The sequence below is a fragment of the Pagrus pagrus genome (assembly GCF_965226575.1).
Source record: "Pagrus pagrus genome assembly, chromosome: 7".
Taxonomy (NCBI): domain Eukaryota; kingdom Metazoa; phylum Chordata; class Actinopteri; order Spariformes; family Sparidae; genus Pagrus; species Pagrus pagrus.
Genome location: NC_140191.1, coordinates 14,998,212 through 15,015,444, shown reverse-complemented (window position 1 = coordinate 15,015,444; position 17,233 = coordinate 14,998,212). Strand labels below are relative to the sequence as shown.

Genomic DNA, 17,233 nt, shown 5'->3' with positions numbered 1-17,233 from the left:
TTTTTTTTTAATCAAGATTTTTGGGATGGGTGGGGGTGGGTGGGTGTACTTTTGAAATGACATACAGCTTTCTCTAACTGAAGAACAATATTTTTATTCAAATCCATTGTAAGCTGTGAAAAAGCTGAAGAACTTGTACCAGCATCATTTAGACATGACCCCATGCAAATAACAATCTGTTTCAACACACACGTCAGCTATACCAGCATGGATATTTGATTGAATAAACTCACTTTAAAAAGGAACATGAGTAACGCACTTCTTTTTGTTACGGCGGGGGCACATCAACAGTATATTACAGCTTTAACTGACAACTGTTAAATGGACTTGGCCCAAGAAATCTCTTAATTGGTCAAAGTAATTTTGTAAACAGTTTAATTCACAAATATAATGCAATAAAATTTCACTTTGAAAACAAACTCAATTTTAAAGATCACACTAGGGTCCAAGTTAACCAAATTATTATAAATCATTTAAACTGCATGTAAGCTTTCATACCATCTCTAGCTGCAGGTTTCCATACATTATATCTCAGTAGAGTGAACAGAGACTTATTTGCTTTAGAAAGGCAGCTTGTGCCAACAAATAACATTTTATTCACATTGTTCTGTTAGAGTGCATTGTTGACTTTGAAAGTTAAGCGTCTGCAAACAGACAAAAACATAAGTTGATGTGTTAAGTGAACAAAATTCAAGTTTTCTTGATAGTTTTGTCTAGGAAATGAAAGAAATTGTAAAAAGAAAAAAGAAAAAAGAAAAGTCACACTACAGACACTCTACAACCCAAAGATATGTAATTAACTTTTTTTTAAAAACGAAAAAATAAACCTCCACCTATGGAGATGAAATCAGAGACTCTTCTGTCATTTGACTAATCAATTAAGTATAAGTTCTGGTTCACTATAATGAAGTCTTGGGTCCTTGTGAACTGATTTGCAAGGCGTATTAGGTGATTATAAACAGATCGCTCCCCAAAATGTCAGAAAAATGAATTCAGGTTGAAGTTCACCTGGTTTGGTTAAAAACAGTGGATCCCACCTGGGATATTGTTTTGAAAAATACTAGCTATTTTAACTTCCAAATGAAACAAACTGGAAAGAAATGACCTCTGTGTCCACAATGAAGGCTATAACCTGTGACAAAGGGGTCACAAGAAGAAACATACAAAAATAGGAATGGTCTTTAATATCTAAGCAGAGTTTCTGTTTTCTTTGACTGGCTGTTACTTGTCCTTTTTTTTTTTCCTTGCAGGGTTAGCAACTATTTTTTTCACTTTGAGAGGTTGCAGAGTGCAGGAGGAAGCAGGCTCAGTGACTTCCTCAGATTCAGTCTCAAGCTTCCTCTTCTGAACCTTCTCCTCACCGACTTCCTCCTCCACTTCCATCTCAGCGGGGCCTTCAGCTGTTACTCCGGGTGCAGCACCTTCTAGCCATGCAACATCCAGCGAAGGTACTCTAGGTGTAATTGCTTCCACAGTGTCTGTGAACACCTCGTCATCTTTGGAGGCACACTGTCTGAATCCCAGCGCGAGGACGCTTTTCAGCCCCAGCGGCTCCGACACGTTCTGGCTGAGCCGAGGCACCTGGCAGGCCGGAACGCCTCTAGAGGCGCTCAGCGCTATCAGGTGATTCGTCATGTGTGCTGGCTTGATGGACTTGCACACAAGCAAGAGTTTGAGTTCGTTCCTCTCCAGAGCTTTGGTGACCTCATTGATGCCAATGGCCAGTTGTCGTCTGGCTGCCACATCTGTCCAGCCATTTTTAGGAGCATCCTGCACCTGTGCATCCTGGCTCACCTGGGGAACAGGTTCTGATGTTGCAGCAGGTTTCTGGTCTTTCTTTTTCCTCCACGGGCGAAACACTTTCACCTCTTTCTTCTCAAGACCTGAGGAAACCAGTTTGTCCTTTAGGGTATTCAGGATGAAGTGCATATCTTCTTGGGGAAGTGGGCTCCATTTTGCAGTGAATGGTGAAGTAAAGGAGGTTTTGGCTGGAGTGTACCTCTTGGTTTCCTTTTTAGCTGCTGGCTTCCCTGCAGCGGCCATACTTCCTCTGAAATTAAGACACGGAAACAAGTAGTAAAATTTTGATATCAAGTACAGTAGAGACCAAGCAATATGTATACAGTAATATCAGGTTTTGCACAAACGTGGAATCCATGCCAGCTCAAGTGCATGCTGTCATTAAAGACAAAGGGGGAATACCAAATACTGAGATAATCTGAAATTCATGTACATTTTTCAAAGATTACACTTTTCACTCAACCCTAACCCTCACAAAAAATAGTATTATATTCTAAACAAACGCCAAATAGGAGTATTTTGACTCGTGGTCTCTTTTTACCTTACTGTGTGTTGTTTTCATTCAGTTAAGTTGAAAGAAATTACAATGCAGACAGGCAAAATACCACCAGAGAGCACTGATAAGTTCACCTTTTAAACTTTTAAAACACCTTTCAAAACATAGACTAATCTTTATTTGTGTAACAGAGGTGTGCAAGGTGTTGAACAGAGTAGTGGTAACGCTGATAGGTTGACACAGTAAAGATAAAAACAAACCTTTATAAAAACAGAAATAAAGATGAATAAAACATGACAATGGATACGAAATATTACAGCGACAAATACTTATATCAGTATCAGTCCTCAAAAATCAAGTTATCAGGCGGGTCATAATAACAGGGTTTGAGCTTTATAATAAATAATAATAATTATAAAAGTAAAAATAAATAAAGCATGATCATGTACCACTTTCAGCAAATGATATGATGACCTTTTGAGTTTAATAATAATGTCTCTGTAGCAGTGGCGGCTGCTGGTCTTTCAAGGAGGGGAAGCTCTTTTTTTTTTTTTTTCATTTTCCGGTCGACAACATTAATATTATCTGCCATGATGTGCAGCAGGCCGGTTTTTGCTATGGGCAACGTGGGCGACCGCCCAGGGCGCAATCTATGTGAGGGCGCACGAGAAAAACTCGCCAGTTTTCTAGACTACCGCTCATTTCCATGTCAGGTCAGTGGAGTGGCGCTGGGCGGCCTCAGTGTCACGTCAGCTCGCTGCTGAGAGTCACACAGGTTGTGTGTGTGTCAGAATAGGCAAGGGGGAGGGGGGCGGGGGATAGACTGATGATCCCAGGCCACACAACACAAACCGCCTCCAACGGGCATCTGCGTGAATTTGTTTACATCACGTGACATCGGTAATGATGTCGAGTCTTCGTCTTCATCATGGATCAAAGTAAAAGACCAAAGAAGCCATCAGGTGCCCAGTTCAGAAAGAGAAGAAAAGAAGAAGAGGAGAAACGGGCAAAAGATAAAGGTATGCAGATTTCTGAGTGACGTGAGTGACAGTAGCCTATAGGCTATTTATTAGCCTCTTGCTAATATGTTGCTACTTATCCACAGAAGACTGTATTTGCTTTGTAGTTTTGCTGAACTAGCAACTATTAGAATTGAGGCATCATGTCATGCAACTAATTTCACTATATGCTAACTTAAATAACTTCTAATATACATTGACATGGCATTTTGTAAGCTACATGTGATATAGCTTTTTGAATAATTTGTAGTGTGTTATGCTTAGTTAATAGGATGTTAACAAATGTTAATCAAATGTGCATTATGGTCATTTTAATTGGGTAACTGATGCATGTGTGATGTAAGGGTGACCTAACTTACACTTCAAGGGATGGTTCGCCCAGGGCGTAAATCCAGCCAGGACCGCCCCTGTGTGTAAAGTGCTGTGGCGCTGCGGGGATGAATGAGAAGGAAGTTGCGCCAGTTACCTGTGATAAGTAGCTGATTCTGAACAAAAGATGAAGGCTTTCTAGCGCGTATTTAGTCAATGAAATGTACACACAGCAGTATATTTTAGGGGAAGCTGAGCTTCCCTTGCAGTCTTGGAGCAATCACCTCTGCTCTGTAGGTAAAAATAAACGTGAAGTGAAAGAGGTTTTACTGGTTCAGCTGTAGTAAAAACACATCAGTTCTTCTAACCACTTAAACATTATGACGATAAACAACATACCTGACAAAAAAAAGTGACATTGAGTTACTTTACCTGATTTTTTTTAATACAGCAAAAGCTTTAAAATTGGTGATGAAGTCACACTTTCAGCACGGGTGGACATCAGGGCGCCGCCATCTTGTTTGAATTGAAAAAAAAAAAACTTTATTTAAAAGAAAAGAACCACAGCGGCGCCGACCAGCGTTCAGTGAGTAGTACGACACGCAAGGGGCGTGTGTGGTACAAATAACGGAGTCACTGACACATGTAACGTGTTAAAAAACGATTTGTTGAACTGTACTTAATTCGAGAAAAGGTCGTCACACTTTTATCCAGTGCTTTTATCCAGTGGTGGAGCCTGTTCAGCTAGCCTACCGCACCGTTAGTCGTGGTAACGGTACTGACCGTTAGCCATGGTAACGCTACTGATAGCCTAAAATGTAGCTTTAAGCTCTGTAGCCCTATTCATGTTTTTTCTAAAAGTAAAGTAAACACATGACCTATTAGTAGTAGCATGTTCTGTGAGTAAAAGTTTGCGACTCATGATGCAGAAAATGATTTCATTGCATTATAGCCTACTTTATTGCTATATTAGCTACAGTAGCTATCCCTGGGTAAGTAGGCTAACGTTAGCTTTTTACTGTTATGATTGGGTGAAGTTTTGCTTATTTCAACCGCTGCTGGGTAGTTTATAACAATTAGTATAACATTTAAGGATCGAAGATTAACATGTGTCCGTGTATAAACCCATCTTCAACTACAGCTCTGATAGAGTGCAGGAAAAGTAGAGAGTAGCATCAAATTGAAATACAAAAATGAGGTATCATTCAGATCTCTCTCTCTCTCTCTCTCTCTCTCTCTCTCTGTGTGTGTGTGTGTGAGTGAGTGTGAGACGATGACAGGCGGCCAATCAGCACCCTGCTCCCTCCTCTGCAGGGCACTCCTTGCACGGCAGTATTGCATCGATCAGCTGTGCCGCAATTACAGCTGCGAAAATCCGTCAAGCACAGACAGAGATATTACATTTATCTGAACTACGGGGCTTAATCTGCGAACATGTCTCAAAAGGTAATTATCAACTGCTTTATTGTCATTTCATTCAGCGGTGTAACGGGGATGTGTGTGGGGATCGCCATGAAATGAAAAGAGGTCAGCGGTTGGGTGCTCACGCCATCTACTGTATGCGTGTCATCCATCTTTGACAGTGTGGGGTCGGTGAATGTGAGGAAAGCGAGTCTTGGCATATTAATCCTCGGACCCTGAGGTCTTTACGACGCTGCAGTCATCGCTAACTTGCAGCAGATTGCTTAGAAAGAAATTTAAAAAACCCGAGAAATATTATCACACATGGTTATGAATAACAGGATCTGGAAGATGAAACATATTCGACTGGCACAATTAATACCAATTTTGATAAATAGTTAAGATTTAGATCATTTGAAGCGTTTTAAATGGTTTCAGGCACAGTTTAAAGGTTTTAAAGTTTCTGGGTTTTTCAAGTTTTTGTCCATTATAAAAGGGTCTCTGATGGCCTATGATTATCTGGTCTGTCCCAGATCCTTTTGTAAAGTAGATTATTCAAGAGTCCCAAAAGCAGTAGAGCCTGGAATAAAAGCCCATTGTTTCCCTCCAACAATAGGTTTCCCGGGCTGTGCGCCATGACTTGAATACTACTCAGATTCCTTATTCAGCCCTGTCTGTAACTGATTAATATGCACATTCTCATATCCTTTGATTACTTTACACTCCTGCTGCACCCGATATCTTATCCTGACTCAACTGTTGGACTTGGCAATGGACAAAAAACTGCCTATGATTGCTTACCCTGTGCAACTTAATAGCTAGTTATGAATAATTAAATAAGTAAAGTAAAGAGTGACTTAACAGTTTCTTTTTCCGTCTATTACCTGCAGGCAGAGTTTGAGAAGATTGCAGAGGATGTGAAGAACGTGAAGACGAGGCCTTCAGATCAGGAGCTGCTGGACCTGTATGGCCTTTATAAGCAGGCACTTGTAGGAGACGTTAACACCGGTATGACTTGCTGCAGAAAAAACAGAATAACTTCCATGTAATGTTCCCATAAGTCTGAGCATTCCTTAATCTCTGTGTCTGGTTGCAATTGTAGATAGACCAGGAATGTTGGACATGAAAGGAAAAGCCAAATGGGACGCCTGGAACTCCCGTAAAGGTAAGAATAAGAATGCTTGCATGCTTGCAATGACACTGTTAAAGGTCCCATGATGGAAAAAGTGAGATTTCCATGTCTTTTTTTGATTATGAAGTAGGGTTGGGTGTATCCAAATGCTCAATCCATGGAGAAATCCACCCCAACTCTAACACTATATTCACAAACTGTGCCTTTAAATGAGCCAACACAACTTCTGTAAAGTTTGTGATGTCAAAACTATTCAATCACCACCCTCAGCACAGCCTTGGTTGCAGAACCACCGGCAGAGTTGATGTTGAAACATGGTTGTGAGAGCTGACCAATCAAAGCAGACTGGGCTTCAGGAAGGGGGCCTTAAAGAGACAGACGCTAAAACGGAGCATTCAGACAGACGGTGCTGCAGCAATGGACAGAATGAGAAAAATAATGTGTCTTTTTGAACGCCATAAATTAAGTATGATATGGGACCTTTAAAATATGATTGTTGAGCAGGTATGATGTTTGTATCATTTTGATTATCTTAGTTTAGTGTGTGGGCTAACATTTGGTAATTCGCTCTAAACACAAACTACAGCTGAAGATGATGAGATTGTTGTAGGAGAACAAATTGGGATTTTGACCTGATTAAAGTGCCTGCTGAAAAGTCAGAACATCACCATGGTGATTACAATTTATCCTAAGGGGAGCATGATTTATGAACCAAAACTACAAATGTCAACCTGCTGGTGGTGCTAGAGGCAAATCAGGGGATCACTAGGGCTGGTTGGATTCATCCTCTGGGAACCATGAATGTCTGTACAAAATTCAATGGAAGTCCATGTAGTTGTTGTAGAGATATTTAAGTCTTGACCAAAGTGGTTTACTGACCGGCTGACCTGAACAATTACATATTGATATTTTGTGTTTTTAATCCAAATACTTTCTATTTCTTTCAGGAATGTCCAACGATGACGCCATGTCAGCCTACATTACACTCGGAAAGGAAGTGATCAGCAAATATGGCATGTAATGCTTGCAATAACCTCAAGATGCTGAATTAATGCAAAAAAAGACAACAGTCAACTAACTCAATTACTAAAACCATGCTGCTGTCAACATACTGTAACCAGTAGCCTTCTGCTTTCAGAGGCCATAATAATGAAGGATAATAGTGCAATTAAATTTTTCTTTGTGATTTATTTCCTTTTTTACATAGACTATTTCTATTCATTTATACAATTGAACAATTTCTATGCACCCTTGAAGATAAAAATATTAAATTTGCTAGTTGCTATTTTAACTAATTTGTGTAGTTAATTGTTTTAATGCACATGTACACAGCAATATACTGTATGCTGTACACTTTGATATGTACTGTAGCTTGAGTCCTAATCAAAACAGGACAAACTAAATGCTCTAAAATGTGAACTGACCACACACATTTTTAAAAATAAAACCTCTTTCTGAACTGTTTTTGGTTGTTATTTGAGCTGCACTCATTGATATTGATTGAAAAGGGGTGGACAAAATAACAGAAACACCACAAAGTCCACAAAACATTTCTGGAGCTTCACAGCAAAACAGTGTTGCAGCATTTTTCTAAACAACTAAAGTAGATGGGGACTTGTTCTAAAACACTAAAAAAATGTTTTTAAAACTATAAAATGGCTCCATACATCTGACATAATTCAAGTCTCTGGAATAGCTGAGATCCCAAATGTATTTGATAAGATGTTATTACAGCCTTTATATTCAGTTGAGCTTGTGTACCCACTTCAGACGGGCTGCACAGTAGCACTTTTAGCTTTGCAGCTACAGCAAAGAGTTTGTCTATGTAAATAAAGTATTTTCACATCAGTTTTTGATCTTCGTGCTTATGTAGACTTGGATTACACCGGACAATTTGTATGGAGCCATTTTATATTCTTGTTCAGTTGCTCTTTTTACATTTTAAAACAGGTCCCCATCTACTTCAGTTTTTTAAGAGCATGCTGCAACACTGTCTTGCTGTGAGGCTCCAGAAATATTTCGTGGACTACAAAACACTTCTGGCATCAGTAGATAATGACTGTACTTTCATTTATGGTCCAAACCATGAAAAGCTGAGACATGCCAAAACACACAAAAGGTTGTAGTACTTAAGGCTATGAACTTTATTTGCAAGAATTGTTTGGCTTTGCTGCAGAGAAAGGTTCACTGTGTCACTGACCTGTGGATCTGTTTGTCGAGCTTAATAACTTAATTTTCATTTTATAAATCCTCTGTCTGTGCAGGGACTAAGTAAAAGACTTGTTTCAAGTTTCATTGACTCTATTCTGGTCAGCAGCCCCTAAATGAATCCAGCCCCTCACCTCTCTGCAGCACACACACTCGGTATCAATGCCTCATTATTTCACTGATAGAAATGTAGGTCAAGTGCGACGCGCATGCGCAGTGATGTCTTCCGGGCTGGCACAGTGGTCCAGTGGGGTAAAGGTGAAGTCCGCTGCGGACAAAACAACACTGAGCCGCTCCAACATCCAGCCGACTGCAAGACTCAAGATACATCTGCTGTGTGTGGATGCGTTAATCTAACGTGTCCTGAAGAAGGTGAGCCGACGGAAGCTCCGTGTTTGAAAGCTACGAAGTGTTTAATTCAAGTTTCACCCAACTTTCAGGTCAGACAGTGTTGTTGTCATACTGTTAGCTTATGGCCGGAGGAGAGAGAAGCTAATGAACTGTAACTATTAACAGCTTTGTGTCGGCTAAACATCGAGCTCTCTTACTGCTACATGTTAGCTTAAAAGTGTTATTTATCAGAGTGCTTTCAACAAGCAGGTATGTAGTCTAAAATTGTCTGAAGTACACTACAACATTTATCCAGTCCTCCTAGAAGAAGTTTGTGAATGTATATGGCTTTTATAGCATAGAAACATTGTAAAGCTAACCAGCTAGTGAAGCTAATGATCCATAACAGAAGTGTGGGATATCAAAACTGGGAGAAAAACACCTATTTTGGTGGTATTTCCCTAAATACTAAACACAATGTGATCTCTGTGCTGTGTTCACCTGCTCGTGTGTCTGAAACCTAAGTGGATTTAGACATGGTTTAGGATTACTATCGTTTTAATTCATTTAATTACATTTACAGGGGCAATGGCACATTAATAACATTTCTGTAAATGTGCCAGTTTAGCCATCTCTAGCTCATTTTCATATGCAGCACATGTGCAGGTGTAATGACAGCTACACATAAAATACATACAAACAGAACAGCTATACTGTGTATATACCAGAGCACATACAAAAAAACATAAAAACAAGGACAACAATACATGAAACCTCAAACAAAACATGCTTCAGGATATTTATAAGTATGGTCGCTCACCTAATTGTCTTTGAACCATGATTTTTAAATTGAATATACTGGTCAGTGATTGCATACACTGTGGATTACCATGGTTGAAATCAGGGCAAGTGTTTCAAAGTTCAAGGTTCAGCTTTATCTGCATTATACAATATAGGATTGCACAATGAGGTGTAATTGCAGCCCCCTCTCATGCTACACACACAGAAGGTGTATATACAGATACTTTGATATTTAGAGTAGAATACAATAAAAAAGTACAGTACAATAAAGTGAAGCTAAAGGAAGAAAAAAAGAAAAGAAAATTATGTTTATAAGGAAGACAACAAGTTACATATATTCATGTTAACTTAAAAACAAATTATTTTAATACTGAAATTTTTTTTAATACTGATTAAACAATTAGGCAGCCAACAGAAAAGGAACTTTTCTCTCATGTCTTGTTTATGGCCGGTGTGTCATGTATGTATTGTATGTGGGTTTAAAACATATGTATAGTAGGCCCATATGTGAAATCTGTATGAAAAAAAAAGGCCATGGTAATACATGACTGAACACCCAAACATTGTCTGTTGATGTACACAGCAAATCTTGGTTACTGTTCAGAATAAACAGTTGCAAATAAAGTCAAGTGGATGATTTTTCTGAAACATTTGATTTAGTCATATCAGTGATACAAGGCATGTCAGGCTCAGCTTCATGGCAGTGTCACATTTATTTGTGTTACAGAGAGAAGAAATGGCGAATCATTTGTCAGAGTCTCTGCCCGAGCGGACCTTCCAGTACCAAAGCAGCCTGCCAGCCCTGCCTGTCCCGACGCTAGAAATGAGCCTTTCTAAGTACTTGGATTCAGGTAAGATAGTAGCTCGGTACAACCTGCTCTGTCTCTGAGTTACTCTGTTGCAGGTTTTCTAAATATTTACCATGCACATGACCATGAACCCACTGACCTTTGATACTCCTGTAAATTGGTGGATTAGAGCAAAAACAGGACAAAAACTTTGGAAATAAAATAGATTAATTGACATTTTAATTAAAATAAATGATCAATACTGAAATTAAAATTATGCAACAGCAGTCATCAGTTTACCTCAGCTCTCTTTGGGTTTTTCTGTGTCAGGTCCAACAATTCTTCTCCCCAGTACACCTCACTTAGAAATGTTGGATTTATAATATTATTTAATATGTCAAATTCAGACAGTCTTTAGTTCTGAGTATTATAATATTACATATACAAGTGTTTTAGTATCATGTAAGATTGTGTGTTTCACATAATCGGTAAATATTTTGTACATTGAATTAATTTCACAGTCCTAACAACATGTTCACTTGACAGACTGACTAACTTTGTATTTCCATGTTTTCCATCAGTTCGCCCTTTTGCATCTGAAGAAGAGTTTAAGGCAACATTTGACATTGTGAAGAAGTTTCAACAGGGTGTTGGCAAAGATCTGCACCAAAAACTACAGCAGAGAGCGAGGACAAAGAGAAACTGGGTGCGTAATTGATCTGGAAGTGTCTCGTTTTTGGTGTTACAGATGTCTTTTTTTACTTCGCTGAATGTTTTGTTTTTTTATTCCCAGCTGGAAGAATGGTGGTTAGACACTGCGTACCTGGAGGTCCGCACCCCCTCTCAGCTGAATGTGAACTTCGGAGGCCCGGCGCCCTACCTGGAGCACTGCTGGCCTCCTGCAGAGGGAACTTCTCTTCAGCGGGCCAGTATTATCACATGGCACTCACTACAGTACTGGAACCTGATGCGCACGTAAGACATGTTAAAACACAACGCAAGCTCTGTGTTTGTGGTGTTTTAAGCTGAATTTGCTTTTCTTTTTCACATAAGTCAAATATGAATTTCCTTTTCTTTCTCTTGCATGTGTTAGGGAGAGGCTGCCTCCACAGAAAGCTGGAAAAACGGCATTAGATATGGATCAGTTCAGAATGTTGTTCTGCACCTGCAAAGTACCTGGAGTGAAGAAGGACACCATTCGTAACTACTTCAAAACAGGTAGATTAAACTCAGCTTTTATCTCTAACCTTCAGACCCACCTGTGTGCTCTTTACTCCACTTTCTCAGTTGACATCAGCGTTGCGTAATGTGTGTGTTGTGCTGTGTCACAGAGCGCGAGGGTCCATCCCCTTCCCATGTGGTAGTGCTTTGTCGTGGACGGGTCTTCACATTTGACGCACTCTGTGATGGACAAATCCTCACTCCTCCAGAACTACTCAGGTAGTGATTACAAGAACAAACACCACTCTGTGATTAAATCCAAGTATGACACCTAGTACCCAGGAGAACAATCTTCTTTTTGATGGTTTGAGGCTGTATATTAACTGCTGCTGACACTGCTTATCTAATTTCTAATAAAATATTTTTCATTTCACTCATCACCCCTAAGAGGGCGCTACACTTACAGTATCTTTAGGAAGCAGACAAGAGGTCCTTTACTTTGGGTTAACAAGACTGCTTGTGCTTCCTCACGTTTAAGCTCCTACCAACAGAGAGAAAGGAAGAGATGCAAGGAGATAATAATCAAATTACTCTGCACAGCATCTCAGTTGTCCTTTTAATATGTAGAAATAATCAAGTAACAGTTTTTTTGCCTTTATCTAGTGACGCAAGACATAACAAGTGATACAACTTAAGACACAACTAAGCATGCTAGGAAGTGATTTCAAGATTACATTACAGGAGGACAGACGAACACTGAATACAGACAGAGGCGACTACAAAAAACAAAACAGAACAAAAAATAAATGAAATTTAAAATTGATTGCTGTCGAAACCCTGTAATAGCAGGCTGAATGGAAAACAGCCGGCTTTCAACAAGCTTTATTTTGTTTATGTTATCCTGTATAGGCAGCTGAGCTATGTGAAAGAGCGCTGTGAGAGAGAGCCGGAGGGAGACGGAGTGAGTGCTCTCACCTCAGAGGAGAGGACTCGTTGGGCGAAGGTAGGGGTGCTCAAGCTGTGGAGGTTTTCATCTCAGTGAATAAGATCTATAACAGATTATAGATTATTTATTTTGTGAGAGAGTTCTCATATTACAGAAGCATACCTGAGGATCAGTGCTTAACTGTTTACTGTCTCTGCAGGCCAGAGAGCATCTAATAAGCATTGATCAGCACAATAAGACCATCCTGGAGACCATCCAGAGCAGTCTGTTCGTCATATCCATTGATGAAACCAAACCCTACTCCTCTCCAGAGAACTACACCAATGTACGGGTGGCACAAAGTTAAATTATTTATGACTGCGTGACTTACTGTTCATTTGCCTCCGTGTCTGATTGTATGACTTTGCCCTCCTGATCACAGATGACCCTGGAAGCACTTACAGGCAACCCAACCGTCCGCTGGGGAGACAAATCGTACAATTCAATCGTGTTCGCAGACGGCACGTTTGGATCCACTTGTGACGTGAGTTTGTGTGTGTGTCATGTTAGAGGAGTTTAGAGACGCACTGTGAAAGCCTGTTTTTAGATGAGAGATTTTCACGCTGCTCATGTTGGTGTCTTGAAACGTCTCTGCCCAATAAGCAAAAAACTCTACTGTGTAAAAACTTAGAATCCAATGTCTTAAAAATGATAGCTCCAAATTGTTTTGCAGCATGCGCCATATGATGCAATGGTACTGGTGTCCTTTTGTTGGTATTTGGACCAGCAAGTGAAAGCTACAGAAGGCAAATGGAAGGTAAATATTGACTTTTAGTTGATTCTTTATGTGAATTTAAAAAGTCCTTGATAATGATAACTCACTTTAAATGTATCTGTCCTCTAATGACACACTAATGTCTGTACTTTTTAGGGCTCAGAGGCAGTCAGACCCATATCCCCTCCTGAGGAGCTGGTGTTTACTGTGGACGAAAAGGTCCAGAGTTACATCAGCCATGCCAAGCAGCAATACCTGGAGTCGGTGAGCCTATATTATAACAGCAGTCCATGCTAAGAAGAAAGCCTAAATGACTTGTCCGTAGTCACAGCTGATTGTCCACTCTGTCGCTGGTTTTACAGACGCAGGACCTGCAGGTGGTGTGTTACGCCTTCACAGCGTTTGGAAAAGCAGCCATCAAACAGAGGAAGCTGCATCCAGACACCTTTGTTCAACTGGCCATGCAGTTGGCCTACTCCAGACTGCACAAGAAGTATGGACTCACTAATATGACCGTGCGAGAGTGATGTTTGAAAACTAAGAAGTGAATCACCCCGATGTCTCTTCTTACCGCTCTCAGGCCAGGAAGTTGTTATGAGACAGCAATGACACGCAAGTTCTACCACGGCAGGACGGAGACGATGCGACCCTGCACCAAGGAGGCCGTGGACTGGTGTACAGTCATGATGGACCCAACGTCCAATGTGAGTGTGTGTACGTCTCAAACGGTGCACTGTGACTTACAACTTTGAATATTTGAACATTAACACGTAAGCATTTCTCTGTCAGGCTGATGCCAAGAGGAAAGCCATGCTGCTGGCTTTCAATAAACACAACAAACTGATGGCTGAAGCCCAGGAAGGAAAAGGTTAGTTCACTTTACTTACAGGTAGTTCACTCAGACTCAGAATACATCTGGACATTAATAAGTCTAATCAATAATATTCTGAATTAAACACAGCTTTTTTCCCCCCGAGCTGATAACAAAAGTGGCTAGGGGTGAGACTTCTTTCTGTTCTCTGTTGAGAGTTGCAAATGCATAGTACCGATCAGGCAGCTGACAAGGCTCAGACCACACGGAGGCCTCTAACAACTGTTACTTTTTTTACTCACTGTCAAATTAGTTATTGTACATTGTTATTCGTGTCGAGAAGAAACCAAGTTCTCACCGGCGAGAGAATACTGTGGCCGTTTTTGACCACGAGTAGGCCTGTGGAGCATTTTATGGGTCCTTGTTTTGTTTTTATCTTGCACAGTACCCGATTCACACCTTGCTATCGGTTTCATATTAATCTGCTCATAGACGGTTGTAGCTAGTAGCTGGGACCAATAAAAGCCAGTGAAAAAGAAGACGACTGCCAGCAAGCACACATGGATGCAAACAATTCATGAACACTTATAATCAATCACTGGGAGTATTGATTAATACTTTATGTGGCTTTTGGATGTTAATGGGTGGAGCACTGACATGTGTCTCTGATATACTGTATTTAAATCCATGTTCTTTCGTGGCTGTTCAGGTTTTGACAGGCACCTTCTCGGGATGTATCTTATCGCCAAAGAGGAGGGACTTCCCACTCCTGAACTCTTCATGGACCCTCTCTATGCAAGGAGGTACAGATTGAACTGGCTCAAATCCATATGTACCAACATGTGTAATAGAACTTTCTATAGTGATCATAGCAGGGAAAGTGTTGGTGTAACTAATATGATTAACGATCCATAACGTGAACTTGAGCTTTTGAAATCAGTTAATATCAGCAGTCTAATCAATATAAATTTTGTGTTTTCACAAATATAGATGTCAGTATCCACATTAGGATGTTGATAGGTTAATATGAGTATTGGACTCAAAGGTTCTATATTGGTTGGGCTCCTATATAAATGTGGTTTCACTGCAACGGCGGTGTGATTAGACAATATTACTGGATCATAACGGACATTGTGATAAATGGCCAGTGTGATGAACGGAGCTACAGTACAGATATCATATCTCTGTACAGATCTGCCTGTAACTGAGTTGTGTTTGTGCCCGCAGTGGTGGCGGTGGTAACTTCGTGCTGTCATCCAGTCTGGTGGGCTACACCACAGTTCTGGGGGCCGTGGCTCCCATGGTGCAACATGGTTATGGCTTTTTCTACCGCATCGGAGAAGACAGGTGGGCAGAAAAGACATAAGCCTGTTTTCGTAAGGCTGTTTCTTGTGATGATGATGTTTTTCAATACAGGTTTCACCTTCAGTAGTAAATTAGTTTTATAATTTCTCTAAAGATGCCGTATGTAAGTTCATGAAGCAGCAAAAAGCTTGAAGTCGTCTGTACCTTCCCTGCTCATTCAGCAACTGCAGTCATATCCACACTATACGTTTTCTCCCTCCAGGATTGTTGTTTCCATCTCGGCGTGGAAGTCCAACCGTCAGACAGATGCTGTGTCACTGTACAACATCTTCTGTAGCTCCCTGCACGAGATGCTCCACCTGGCCACCACCTCTCAGCTATAAGTGCTCCCCCGAACAGACAGAGTCGCTAAACACAGGCTAATGTACCTTTACTTTTTATCCCTCAGCACTTGTTTGGACATTAACACACTCACACTTTTACAAACCCTCAGTTACCAGCCGACAGCTAGTGATAGTAATGTTTGTTCTCAGCACAGATCAATGCAAATATAGAGAATCAGTGCCAGTACGTGATAACCACTGGTTTTGGCATTAAAAAAAAACAAAAAAACAAAAAAAAAACTCTTTTCTTTCTCGTAGTGCTTAACATACATAATTTGTTATTCTAGATGTAAATATTTTTCCTGATTATCATGATTGTAGCATAAACTTTATTGAGAATGTTTAATTTTATTCCCAACAGTATTAAACTCTATACCTTTTCATTATGTTTGTCAAAATAAACAGAGACTGTTCGAAGGTAGAGAATTGTAGAAAATAACTTCTGGCTGTTTTGACTGTTTGCCTTAGATTTTTCTTTTATAATAAAAGGTATTTCATGTAAACCCATAAAAACAACTTTGATGTTAGTTAAACAACATTGATTTGTCTTGTTTTATGTTTTGATTCCATCCTCCAAAGAAAAACTATCGTCAACTTATTGAAGTTGGACAGAAATTAATTTTCTTCTAAGTTTAACCAGTTGATGATATATTCTTGGTGTTTGTTTTGACTTCTGGCTAACATGGTCAAAATTGTATTCACCGTAGAGAAGTTGAATTTTTCTCTATTTTTCCACAAAAACATGCAGTTAAAGGATAGTACAAACTTTGTTCTTGTGAAGAACAAGAACTGTAGATTTTGTCCCCCATCACTTACATTAAGAAGGTATCTCTGGTCTTAATTTGATCAGAAGAAACGCATTATGCAAATCAGCTGAAGACCAACACAGTTAGCCAATGCTATTTGGCCCCCGCGCTCCATACGTTCCTCTGTGACTCTGTAGGTTAGTTTACTAGAATAACAGGGTAATGTTTTAATTTAAATTTTTAATTATTTGTCGTCACCATTTCTGGACCTGTGAAAGATCTTTTGACAAGAGCTGCTGTATCATGATTGTTTATATTTCTATGCTCAAAAAGTGAGAATTATTGAAACGTCTGCCTTTTGAAGACTAAAGCTTGCCTTCCAGTCTACTGAAGTCCTGCACATTGTTTTGTTATACTTCAGATCATCAGTGAAACTTGTTTTGTTGATTGTTTCATCGTTCCTTGAACCAAATCCTGACTAACATGGTCACTGCACCTTATGGCCTCTACACACTATGCAGCTTTGTTGATGTCTCTCCATTTAAAGATGAATGACTGTTCATGGCTTCAAACTGGGCCGACTGCTGTAAAACATCACCGAACCTTAAAAACTGTGATTTCTTTCCCTGCATTTAAAGCCTTAATCTAATCTGTAATCTGTCTGTGACTGTTGACTTTTACAAATGAGAGTGAGATTGTTCTTCCTTTAAATATTCACGTGAAAAATAACTCAGTATTTTTAAATCTGAAAATAAACAATGAAAAAATGTATGAAATTTTGGAAATGTAGTGGAGTTGAAATAAAGTTTGAGAGATTTCCATCTGCTTGACTTTTGTTCTTGT

The 17,233-nt window shown here is 39.8% G+C and overlaps 3 protein-coding genes across 6 annotated transcripts; 2 read left to right on the top strand and 1 right to left on the bottom strand.

Moving 5' to 3' along the window:
* Positions 1-358: 358 nt before the first annotated feature.
* rpp38 (ribonuclease P/MRP 38 subunit) lies at positions 359-4,188 on the bottom strand. 3 transcript variants are annotated; one of them, XM_084357273.1, is made up of 3 exons: positions 4,057-4,188; positions 3,675-3,744; positions 359-2,050 (listed from the first exon to the last, which is right to left on the bottom strand). In XM_084357273.1, the coding sequence occupies exon 3, from the start codon at positions 2,041-2,043 to the stop codon at positions 1,222-1,224; it is 822 nt and encodes a 273-aa protein (XP_084213399.1). In that variant the 5' UTR covers positions 2,044-2,050; positions 3,675-3,744; positions 4,057-4,188; the 3' UTR covers positions 359-1,221. The 3 variants fall into 3 exon arrangements, with proteins under 3 accessions (XP_084213399.1, XP_084213400.1, XP_084213401.1); XM_084357274.1 differs by lacking the exon at positions 3,675-3,744 and having other exon boundaries at positions 4,057-4,187; XM_084357275.1 differs by lacking the exons at positions 3,675-3,744; positions 4,057-4,188 and adding an exon at positions 3,149-3,315.
* Positions 4,189-4,890: 702 nt separating this feature from the next.
* On the top strand, positions 4,891-7,621 carry acbd7 (acyl-CoA binding domain containing 7). The gene is made up of 4 exons (XM_084357276.1): positions 4,891-5,070; positions 5,916-6,033; positions 6,128-6,190; positions 7,105-7,621. Exons 1-4 carry the CDS (start codon positions 5,059-5,061, stop codon positions 7,176-7,178), a joined length of 267 nt encoding a protein of 88 aa, XP_084213402.1. The 5' UTR covers positions 4,891-5,058; the 3' UTR covers positions 7,179-7,621.
* A 1,027-nt stretch (positions 7,622-8,648) lies between these two features.
* On the top strand, positions 8,649-17,209 carry crot (carnitine O-octanoyltransferase). 2 transcript variants are annotated; one of them, XM_084356707.1, is made up of 17 exons: positions 8,649-8,737; positions 10,224-10,347; positions 10,866-10,990; positions 11,078-11,259; positions 11,378-11,502; positions 11,616-11,724; positions 12,355-12,448; positions 12,591-12,716; positions 12,813-12,914; positions 13,104-13,187; positions 13,302-13,409; positions 13,508-13,638; positions 13,726-13,849; positions 13,935-14,013; positions 14,666-14,759; positions 15,184-15,303; positions 15,524-17,209. In XM_084356707.1, the coding sequence occupies exons 2-17, from the start codon at positions 10,233-10,235 to the stop codon at positions 15,642-15,644; spliced, it is 1,839 nt and encodes a 612-aa protein (XP_084212833.1). In that variant the 5' UTR covers positions 8,649-8,737; positions 10,224-10,232; the 3' UTR covers positions 15,645-17,209. The 2 variants fall into 2 exon arrangements, with proteins under 2 accessions (XP_084212833.1, XP_084212834.1); XM_084356708.1 differs by having other exon boundaries at positions 8,722-8,805.
* The last annotated feature ends 24 nt before the right edge of the window (positions 17,210-17,233 follow it).